At 41.1% G+C, this 12,280-nt stretch overlaps 1 protein-coding gene across 1 annotated transcript; it reads right to left on the bottom strand.

Moving 5' to 3' along the window:
- Positions 1-1,531: 1,531 nt before the first annotated feature.
- On the bottom strand, positions 1,532-12,070 carry LOC112247997 (intestinal mucin-like protein; the record flags this gene model as incomplete). The annotated part of the gene is made up of 18 exons (XM_042301936.1): positions 1,532-1,822; positions 2,023-2,143; positions 2,558-2,597; positions 2,831-2,959; positions 3,265-3,363; positions 3,500-3,622; positions 3,811-3,851; positions 5,767-5,935; positions 6,369-6,400; positions 6,490-6,632; positions 7,286-7,355; positions 7,627-7,805; positions 8,146-8,347; positions 9,223-9,406; positions 9,935-10,179; positions 10,784-10,955; positions 11,231-11,493; positions 11,599-12,070. Coding segments are annotated over 18 exons (2,865 nt in total), but the record flags the coding sequence as incomplete, so codon positions are not given.
- Positions 12,071-12,280: the final 210 nt, after the last annotated feature.

Below are 12,280 nucleotides of genomic sequence, written 5' to 3'. Positions count from 1 at the left end.
CAAGCTCCCATCTCTCCGCTCCATGTTCTTACAGAACACCAACAAGCTCCCATCTCTCTGCTCCATGTCCTTACAGAACACCACCAAGCTCCCATCTCTCTGCACCATATCCTTACAGAACACCAACAAGCTCCCATCTCTCTGCTCCATGTCCTTACAGAACACCAACAAGCTCCCATCTCTCTGCTCCATGTTCTTATAGAACACCACCAAGCTCCCATCTCTCTGCTACATGTCCTTTTGACTTCTACATTGATGATACACATTGTTTTTTGAAGAATATAACTTATAAATGACTATTCAACTGAGTTCAACTGTCGTAGCCCATCAGAACCCAGAATATAAGATTGTTTTATTCCATTGTTGGTAAACAACATAATTGTTAACAAAAACTCTATAGCCTCAAAACATAATTAAAACTATCATTTTGATATCATGGACAGTGTTGTGGAATGATCAGAATTAGTTGGGTAACATAGATAAGATGTGTTATTTCCATGATATGCTTATGAGTTATTTCTCATAAGAATGTATTTTGTTGTACTATAGTGGTGGCCATTGGCAGTTATCTGTTCTATGTCAGGACTAAGTTGCATGGGCCACAGAGAGGGGAGAGGTCAAGGGGTCATCATGTGTAAACCTATCTTTTCAGTGTGGCAGTGACTCTTTTCTCATGGGGGGAAAGGAGAGTGACAGTGTCTGGAATCATTCTATGCTCCCTCTTTGTTGACCTATAGGGTCACTCTCCTCTCCGTGAGTTTGTCCTCTGATTGGTTGTATTTAGAATTGGTTCTATCTAAATGACAATTTGATATATATCATAGGGTGGGGGTAATGTCTTGGTACCATTTTGTACCAAGGACAAGATAAGAGCTTTGTTTAGGAGACCAAACTGAAGGATCATTTATAGCCAACTCTGTCTGGCTAGGGGATACTCCTCTCTGAAGTAATGTCTTTTATTTGTGTAAGTTCCTAAGACCTGTGGTTTGTCATGTCGTCTAGGAGGGAGTGGATCTTTGCTATAAAGGATCCCATTTGCCATTATGTAAAGGACTCTCAACTTTTCATTAGAGATACTGAACTGTTGAAAGTCAAAATGCTATTGCAAAAGCTTAATTATTATTAAAGGTGAAGATTATGCATAACTCTGACTGGTGTGATTTGCTCTCTCATCAGTTGGTAATTAAGGAAATTTCCACGACAACGGTCAGTTCTTACATCCATGGCCTGTCTATGAACTTGAGAGTGGTTACATTTCTCCAGCCCCATTCTTCAGCTTTTTGCCAAAACACTGGCAGGGTGGACACCTTGTTATTGTTTGAATTGCAGATTGCCCCTTTTAATAGTAACCGTTATGTAATGAATATGTTCTTTATTAAATACTATGTGTACTGTTTCCCTAGTCACACAATGACGCACTTGACAATATGAAATAAAACAAGAAAGATAATGACTTCATGCTTCTTCATCAGTTTAATAGGTTTGCATAATGTCTATGATAGTGAGAGAGAAAGAACATACAGTTCATGAAAGTAGCCTATATGATAATGAGACAGACCCTATTGGTTCCCTTTAGATAAAACTATTGAATATTCCATGCAGGTAAATAAGAACACTTCAAAAGACTTCATTCTTCAAGGCCTAATCTAAGTGGTTCTTCTTGTCACACTCCGAGTCATGGCAGCCACACTTATCAATGTAAATGTAGGACTGCATGATCTTCTTCCCATTAGGGCAGACCATCTCCACCTTCCTCTCACTGGTAGACATCTCTTGACAGCAGGAGCAGGAGTGCATCAGGGTGTTTTTCTCTGCAGAGTACCTAGCAAACAGGACACACACACAACACTGTTAGAAACAGTACCACATTTATTCTGCCATAGGTCAACTCCCATTGAAATCTTACCCTTCAATCCAATTCCCCACTTACAAATTTCTGCAAAACCCAAATGCATGTTGCGTTTGTTTCTGTGTGCTTTTTTGGCATGTGTGTGTGTGTTCTTATTTAGAGTTTGTACTTACATAGAAGATGTTCCACAGGATCCCCCGCAGGCTGAGATTTCCACCGGCACAGAGGACCTGCAGTTATTCACCTCAAGGTAGGTGGTGGTGTTCTTCACATCACAGTGACTGATTAAAGTGCCTGTGGAGGTAGACAGAGTTAAGGAGGACATTTTAAAGTGGTGAGTTTCCCCCTTACTATGTAAAGATGGACTAAAGATGAGCAACTTGAAAAAGTACATCACATCTGTATTCAGTTTCATCTACAGTAGCTCAACATTGATTTATTGTGTCATAAGATGTTAGGTTCATAAGAGGATTTATGTTCATAAGAGGTCATGTTCATAAGAGGTCAGGTTCATAAGAGGTCATGTTCATAAGAGGTCAGGTTCATAAGAGGTTAAGTTCATAAGTGGTCAAGTTCATAAGAGGTTATGTTCATAAGAGTTCAGGTTCATAAGAGGTTATGTTTGACTCGTAGATCTGAGGTATAAACGAAAAATACAACACAAATCATGAATATTTAGAAATGAATCATTATATTGTTTTAACTTACAGGTTGTGCAACATCCATTTGCATCCGTTTTCTCAGTTCCCTGTCAAAAAGAATAGTGTACAGCTCAAATTGGATATGACTAGTTACAGTCTATTGAGCTAGAGAACACAGCATAGATGTTATATTGGAAAACTATGATCATCTATGAATATGTTACTCGGGTGTAAATTCAATATAACCTCCAAGTTACTATCAAATGAAGCAAGCAGTATATTTAGGAATAGTTACTTTACTTCAAACAAACTCATTCAACCAGTTTCCTCATCTACTTACAGGGACGCAGTCCTCTGGACGGAACACTGGGCATTCAAATTTGGATTCCACAAGGATGAGCTGGTTGTTTGTCTTTGTGCATTCATACTTCACACAGCGGTCACTAGGGGGCGACCAAAACTTCCCAAGCTGTCAAGTAGCAGAAAAATAAATGTTGGTAATTTGATACTGTATGTTATAAAAACGTCAATAAATAAGAGTTGATAAATCATTTATAAACCTTTCAGAAATATGTACATCATTAATCGAAAATGTAAACAAGCATTACAATTCTTAAGCATTTACATCTTTAACATTTATGATAATTTCTAAGCAATTATATGTTCTCATTATTGATGTCATTCGTCCCTTTGACATTTCACAAAGATATCACAAATATCACAAAGATATATTAAAAATAATCTAATTTGGGTGCATTATCTCATCAATGTCACCTGAATGATGTGAGATGTGGCATCTGGGAGACCGACAACACAGTCCTTCTGCACACACGTTCCACAACATTTCTCAGGTACGACTTCATACTCATAACCCTTTGAGGAGAATCAACATGGTGACATCATTAGGGGATTTCCTTCATATGAACCTGGAATATTATACTGTATAGCCAACCATGTAAAATGGTTCACTTATGTTAAACCGAGTTCGCAATTATCACAAGTACAGTACCTTTGGGCAGGTGGTGTAACAGTTGATTTGGGCACACTCAACAACATATAGCTTGGAGACTGGATCCTTTTTAGGACCACACTTGCACTCCTCACAGGTACCGTTGGGAACATTTTCACCAAGCTGGAGAATGAGAGTTAGTATCATGCACTGAAGCAAAAATTAAGCCTGGGGCCACAGTGGCTCTCAGGATTACTTAAAGGGGCAATCTGTAATTGGTAGATCAATATTTAGGCTTATTTTATACAACATTTACAAATTATTTATTGTAATACGGCTCTGAGTGATATCAAAGAAGTGTCACTTCTCACCGTGTATTCAGTATTGTTGTGGACACAAACAGGTTTGGGCACTGAAAGAACACACAATAAAAGGATCAGACAATGGTTGAGACATAACAGTTGTTGAACGGTTAAGTTAGTCACAATTCCTGCACCATGTTACCATCATGACACCTGCACCATGTTACCATCATGACACCTGCACCATGTTACCATCATGACACCTGCACCATGTTACCATCATGACACCTGCACCATGTTCATGATAATATGGGAATGAGATAAGATGGTAAATTATGGTGCATGATGGTCCAATGACAGGGTCCAATGACAGGGTCCATTGACGGGGTCCATTGACAGGGTCCAATGACAGGGTCCAATGACAGGGTCCAATGACAGGGTCCAATGACAGGGTCCAATGACAGGGTCCAATGACAGGGTCCAATGACAGGGTCCAATGACAGGGTCCACTGACAGGGTCCAATAACATGGTCCAATGACATGGTCCAATGACAGGGTCCAATAACAGGGTCCAATAACATGGTCCAATAACAGGGTCCAGTGACAGGGTCCAATAACAGGGTCCAATAACAGGGTCCAATAACAGGGACAGGGTCCCAGGGTCCAATGACAGGGTCCAATGACAGGGTCCAATGACAGGGTCCAATGACAGGGTCCAATGACAGGGTCCAATAACAGGGTCCAGGGTCCAGTGACAGGGTCCAATAACAGGGTCCAATAACAGGGTCCAATAACAGGGTCCAATGACAGGGTCCAATAACAGGGTCCAATAACAGGGTCCAATGACAGGGTCCAATAACAGGGTCCAATGACAGGGTCCAATGACAGGGTCCAATGGGTCCAATGACAGGGTCCAATAACATGGTCCAATAACAGGGTCCATGACAGGGTCCAATAACAGGGTCCAATAACAGGGTCCAGTGACAGGGTCCCAATAACAGGGTCCAGTGACAGGGTCCAATAACAGGGTCCAGTGACAGGGTCCAATAACAGGGTCCAGGGTCCAATAACAGGGTCCAATAACAGGGTCCAATAAACAAGGGGTCCAATAACAGGGTCCAATGACAGGGTCCAATAACAGGGTCCAATAACAGGGGTGACAGGGTCCAATAACAGGGTCCAATAACAGGGTCCAATAACAGGGTCCAATAACAGGGTCCAATAACAGGGTCCAGTGACATAACAGGGTCCACAGGGTCCAATAAGGGTCCAATAACAGGGTCCAATAACATGACAGGGTCCAATAACAGGGTCCAATAACAGGGTCCAATAACAGGGTCCAATAACAGGGTCCAATAACAGGGTCCAATAACAGGGTCCAATAACAGGGTCCAATAACAGGGTCCAATAACAGGGTCCAATAACAGGGTCCAGTGACAGGGTCCAATAACAGGGTCCAATAACAGGGTCCAATAACAGGGTCCAATAACAGGGTCCAATAACAGGGTCCAGTGACAGGGTCCAATAACAGGGAGGGTCCAATAACAGGGTCCAATAACAGGGTCCAATGACAGGGTCCAGTGACAGGGTCCAATAACAGGGTCCAATAACAGGGTCCAATAACAGGGTCCAATAACAGGGTCCAATAACAGGGTCAAGTGACTTCTTCTATGAATTGTCTTTGTTGTTACTTTTAAGGTTGGAATCAACATGCAGAACCTCCAGCAGAAAGAGAGGTAAGAAACCATTGGTCCACCAGCTCAGGGACAAGATACACTATTCACAGTACGATGATTATGTCACAGAGTTACGGCACATTTATGAACCCTTTATAAAGCATGTTATAGATGCTTTATAACACATTTATGTAGTGCTTATGAAGGCTTTATGAAGTAGCTAGAATGAAGAGCTGTTTGGTGCTAACATTCCACTCCTTGTCATATGCCAAACGTTTAGCACAAACAGACTTGTACCCAGGTTACCTGGTAGCACGTTAAGTTGCCTCTCTATCCTGTCTCTACTCACCACATGTATTTATCTGACAGCAGTCCACCGTCTCGTTGACCAACACCTCCCCGTACTTCTTACAGGTAACAATTTCTTGGGGCGGACATTTCACTGGTTCACACTGGACACTCAGTGTGTCAGCATTACACGTGCACTTCTGGCAGTTACTGTACCAAGTCTCACCAAACTGTGTTGGGACAAAACAAACACTGTTAATTAACAGAGACTTCAAATTTATTAAGACAAGGACTGGCCACCCGTCAGAGCCTGGTTCCTCTCTTGGTTTATTCCTAGGTTTCTACCTTCTAGGGAGTTTTTCCTAGCCACTGTCTCTCTGCCTCTGCATTTCTTGCTCTTTGAGTTTTAGGCTGGGTATGTGTAAAGGCTTTGTTGCTGCTGATGATGAAAAAAGGGCTTTATCAAATACATTTGATTGATTATTATAACAATAGGGCTCCAGCCACTTCAGGGCTGGACAACTTACAAGCCCCAATGAAACTAGTAAACTGATTCAAATAATGGGGGTTCTATACAGAACCTTTTTGTGGGCCATAATGTGAAGTGAGCTGTTGAACCATTTCTTCTGACAGATTCATTGTGGTATACATCCACATTATTACCTGTTTGGGTTTTCCATCAGGTCCTGTGCATCCTTGAAGGGAAAATAAGATCTTAGGTCATACATGCTGGTACTTTGAGACACAATTTAACAATGTATTCCTCAAACTGACACATCCTTACCACAGTCACGAACACAGGTGTCAGAGAATGTGTTGAACAAGATGGTACCCTCAGGGCAGAAACAGCCCTCCATGAATGAGTCACATACAAAGTCACGGGTCATTTGTGCTCCTTGACATGAATGCACATATTTGTCATTGTATCTAAGACAAGAAAAAAACAATTTATTACAGACTAGAAACCTTGGTATAGAATGCATGTCCATTAGGTAGTGGTGTAAAATAATGAGATGGGAATGAGATGCGATGGGAATGAGACGAGATGGGAATGATATGATAATGAGATGAGATGGAAATGACAATGAGATGATATGGGAATGAGATGAGATGGGAATGAGATGAGAATGAGATGAGATGGAAATGAGAATGAGATGGGAATGAGAATGAAATGGGAATGAGATGGGAATGAGAATGAGATGGAAATGAGATGAGAATGAGATGAGATGGAATGAAATGAGATGGGAATGAGAATGTAATGAGAATGAGATGAGATGGGAATGAGATGAGATGAGATGAGAATGAGATGAGAATGAAATTGGAATGAGATAAGATGGTAATTAGATGAGATGGGAATGAGATGAGAATGAAATGGGAATAAGATAAGATGGGAATGAGTTAAGTTGGGAATGAGATGAGATGGGAATGAGATGAGATGGGAATGAGATGAGAATGGGAATGAGATGAGAATGGGAATAAGATGGGAATGAAATGTGATGGGAATGACATGAGATGGGAATGAGAATGTAATGAGTATCAGAGTAGATGGGAATGAGATGAGATGGAAATGAGATGGATACCTTGAATTGCATGTTGGCTGGATAGTAGAGCCACATGCCTTATACACTTTGGTCTTAGGGCATGTCAGTTCTGTAATATGGTCAAGACGGAATGAAAGACAAAACAGTTTGTACACAATTTGTAAATGCAGGTTGTCAAAATACAAAAAATTAATGATCATCGTAAAGTTATTAGAATTATTTAAAATCGTATTAACATCTATCCTGCATTCGAAATTGGATCCTATTCCCTACTTAGATCACTACTTATGGCAGGAGCCAGGTCAAAAGCAGTGCACTATGTAGGGAATAGGATCCCATTGGGGGCACAGGTCTTATTGGATATGAAAGTCCTTCCCTACCACATGTTCCATTAGTTGATTTCCTCCAGTCGATACAGACTCCAGCTGCTGCACACCTCACGGCGTAGGCTTCCAGGCTGGAGCAGCCGATTGAGATATTTGGCATGTGGCAGACATCAAACTTACAGGCCTCGAAGAAGGGTTGTTGTGGGATAACGTCATGGCATTGCTTAAAGACCCTTCCAAAATAAAGAACCCATTTAAGTTATTATATCGGCCTAACCCAAAAGGGGCATTTAACATGTCACAACAGATTTCTTACAAATATTGATTACTGTATGCCTTACACACTTCATTATTTGTGAAGCATCTATGAAGTTCCTATGAATATGACATATTTTATACGGCATAAACAGTCTGTAAGATAAGTTTGGTTCTAAGTTATGGAACAACAACCCTTGCCTTTACCGGAGAGTTTACAGACGTGTATGTGTACAGTGTCACAGCAACCTCAATCAGATTCACTTGTCTTTGTAATATAGCTGTCTCTTTGTGTTATTACAAGGTTACACGTCTTACGGGCTAAGTATGATGTCACAGATTGATGTCTTTCCTGACGGGCAGGTTGGAGGCTTAGGGGTAGGTAGGGTAGGGGGTTGCCGTTCACAGTAGGGTTTTTTAACATCAGGAATCTTCCATTCATGAGCCATCCCAGGACATGATGGGTCAATCTTTCCATTTGGTAATCTGCAATCGTTTTTCCTGATATTGTCACAGGTACCTTTATAAAGGTACAATAAATATGGGAATTAGAGAAAACACAAGTTATTTTATGCCAGAAACAGCTGCTCATACCTTTAAGCCTACCTACAGTATCTTTTAATTGGTTTTTCTATCATTGTAACTGTACAGTGAACTTTAATGCCATGGAAATGCAATAACACGCAACAAAATAACATTAAATCATTGCAACAAATGTTCAGTTTACTCACAGAGTACTACAAGCTGTTCATCTGATTCATACTTAAAGTGTTTTTGGTCTACACAATGGATGCATCCCAAATGGGACCCTATTCCCCCTGGTTAAAAGGAGTGCACTACAATGGGACCCTATTCCCCCTGGTTAAAAGGAGTGAACTACAATGGGACCCTATTCCCCCTGGTTAAAAGGAGTGCACTACAATGGGACCCTACCCCTGGTTAAAATTTGGTTAAAAGGAGTGCACTACAATGGGACCCTATTCCCCCTGGTTAAAAGGAGCACTACAATGGGACCCTATTCCCCCTGGTTAAAAGGAGTGCACTACAATGGGACCCTATTCCCCCTGGTTAAAAGGAGTGCACTACAATGGGACCCTATTCCCCCTGGTTAAAAGGAGTGCACTACAATGGGACCCTATTCCCCCTGGTTAAAAGGAGTGCACTACAATGGGACCCTATTCCCCCTGGTTAAAAGGAGTGCACTACAATGGGACCCTATTCCCCCTGGTTAAAAGGAGTGCACTACAATGGGACCCTATTCCCCCTGGTTAAAAGGAGTGCACTACAATGGGACTATTCCCCTGGTGAACAATGGGCCATGGGACCCTATTCCCCCTTGGGCACTACATTGGGAACAGTGTGCCATTTGGGATTCAGTAAAGCCTACATACTTACCACACTGCCCCTCTGTGTTGTTGTGGAACAGGGAGTTTGGCAGGGTTACACTGAACATAAGGGACTTAAACATCACTGTTGCTTTAATGGCAGGGATCTTCAACAGTAACTCCACCCCAGTGCTGGTGATCATGAGGTCTTCATTAGAAAAGGTCGGGAAGATCTGATTTCCATTGATGTAAACCTTGTGAATGATAAGGAAAAACATTACATTACGAATGAGAGTAGAGAACAGAATAACATTACAATAATGTAGATAAGATAGGAACAGTTTCCAGAACTAAATGAAGTCACAAGGAGAGTTGGTAGTCTGTTAATGATTTGTCAATATAATGAAATTCTTTGAAATGTCATGGGAATGTTTCAGATACCTTGATGATGGTTTTGAGTTTATGTGACGGCATCATCAAAGTGGTTAACCAATATGTAATGTTGCTAAATAACTATTTGTAACTACTGTAGTGTAGTACTGCAAATTACATTTGTCGTAGTCGGCAAGATCAGATATCCCTATTAATCAATACCACCACGTTACAAAAAGTCAATAATACATTTCAAAATATGAAGCTAGATTATTTTAAGTCTTAAAGTGGTATGATAATGTCTATATCAAAGAATGTCTGTATCAAAGAATGTCTATCTCAAATCATTTCTATCTCAAAGTGCACTTTTTTAAGTGTATAAATGTGAACAATAGCACAGTCACAATTACCATATTTGTTTTCACGTTTAATCTCTTCGGAGTAAGAACGATTTTATAGGACTTGTAATAGACAATCAGAGACTGAGGGCAGGTCGCATGTCCAGACGGATCGCAGTTATAGTTGTCGATGATGACACTGAAGTTCTGTCGAGGAACTATTTCTTTAATCAAAACGTAGGTGCAGTTTTCCTGGAAACTGTAATATTGGCCATCAAATGTGACGTAATGAGGGTCTCCCCATCCATAGCATATACCTGAGAGATAGAACAGAAGAAGGTAACAAATAGATAGATCACTCATCAATACAAGAGTTTAAAGTCCTACTCCAGTCTCCTTTTCACCTCATTTAACACCTGATTTACTGAAAACAGCAGCTGGTCGAGGTATCCTCATGAAATGGCACAAGCTGATAACATCACAATGTCACCATCAGATCAGACCAAGGTTGCAACTTTCACTGGGGACGGGGGGTGGACGGGGTCATGTCTCCCCCACTTTCTGAAATTGCATTTTTGTTCCCCCCCAGTTTTATCATTGTAATGTGATACAAAACAAGGCAACGCTGCGCTTTAGGACCATGCGGATGCCTCTGAGTGGTCCAGTAGGCTGTTTGGAGTGTTTATGCGACTGGATACAAATAATAATGATAATGATTATGCCCCCCCCCACTTCTAAAACCAAAGTTGCGCCACTGGATCAGACCAATTCCTTGAAGTTTTATACTTGGGATATCACTTTCCAACAGGAAATGTTCAAAAATCACTGGAGGACGTCTTTAAAACAAGTAAACTTGGAGTAATAAGTATTTGTAGAAGGTGAGAACAGAAGATAATTAAAAACATTACGTTTTGAACTTACATTCACATTCGTAGTGATAGCAGCAACCTGATTCGTCATAGACTTTCACTGGTGGGTATCCATTTTCACACACAGGCTTTTCAACAGACTCACAGACCACAAACGTCGTGGTAATTACACCCCTGTGGCAAGTCTGAGTAGTGCAGTTGTCTGTCTTCCAAGTCTCACCATCCTAAAGTTGAAAATGTATGTTTTAGTCCTGAAAGTAAACACACTACGTACTACACAATACTATGAACTACACAACACGATGAACAACACAACACTATGAACTACACAACACTATGAAGTACACAACACTATGAACTAGACAACACTATGAAGTACACAACACTATGAACTACACAACACTATGAACTAGACAACACTATGAAGTACACAACACTATGAACTACACAGCACTATGAACTAAGAAACACAATAATTCTGTTTATTTTATTTCATTACCTTTCTTGGTGGAATGACATATTCACAGCCCGTGTAAGGTATAGTCGGGGACAATGTAGATGTTGTAGAATGTGTAGCTTCTGTTGTTGTTGAGACAGTGCTGACTGTAGTTGAGACAGTGCTGACTGTAGCTGAGACAGTGCTGAATGTAGCTGGGGTCGTAGAGGGACATGGTCTGGCTTGTTTCTCAACAACACAACTTGAGTTACAGTAGGATGTGAAACACCAGCCTGCCCCATCAGTCTCATTATATATCAAGGAACCTAAACATAAACATAATATTAGTAATGAATAGATATTAAATGAAGTGTATGAATGCAATATGTAGTCAGAATTTATAATTTTAATGAAGGAAACTTATCACTTACCAGCAGGGAAATGTAGATTTTTGTATGTGCAAAAACATAACGTGGTAGGGCTTGTGGTAGTGGTAGGGGCTGTCGTTGGGGTAATGATGGGGGTTGTTGTTGGGGTAATGGTAGGGGTTGTTGTTGGGGTAATGGTAGGGGGAGTGGTAGGGGTCGTGATATGAGTTGTTGTTGGGGTAATGGTTGGGGTTGTGCCTGGGGTAATGGTAGGAGTTGTGGTTGGGTTTGATGTTGTTGCTGTAGTTGTTGTTGGACTTTCTGTGGTGGTTGTTGTTGTTGTTGTTGTTGTTGTTGTGGTAGTAGATGCTGTTGATTCTGGACCAGTTGTAACTTCCTCTGTTACTTTTGTTGTTGTGGATGGAATTGTTGGCGTAGTTGTGGTTGTTGGACTTTCTGTTGTAGTTGTTGTTGTTGTTGTTGGGGTAATGGTAGGGGTTGTTGTTGGGGTAATGGTAGGGGTTGTTGTTGGGGTAATGGTAGGGGTTGTCGTTGGGGTAATGGTAGGGGTTAGGGGTTGTTGGGGTAATGGTAGTAGGGTTGTCGTTGGGGTAATGGTAGGGGTTGTTGTTGGGGTAATGGTAGGGGTTGTTGTTGGGGTAATGGTAGGGGTTGTCGTTGGGGTAATGGTAGGGGTTGTTGTTGGGGTAATGGTAGAGGTTGTCGTTGGGGTAATGGTATGGTA

This window comes from Oncorhynchus tshawytscha, linkage group LG19 (assembly GCF_018296145.1).
Source record: "Oncorhynchus tshawytscha isolate Ot180627B linkage group LG19, Otsh_v2.0, whole genome shotgun sequence".
Taxonomy (NCBI): Eukaryota; Metazoa; Chordata; class Actinopteri; order Salmoniformes; family Salmonidae; genus Oncorhynchus; species Oncorhynchus tshawytscha.
The sequence above is the reverse complement of the archived record's forward strand: the minus strand, read 5'-3'. Positions and strand labels throughout refer to the sequence as shown.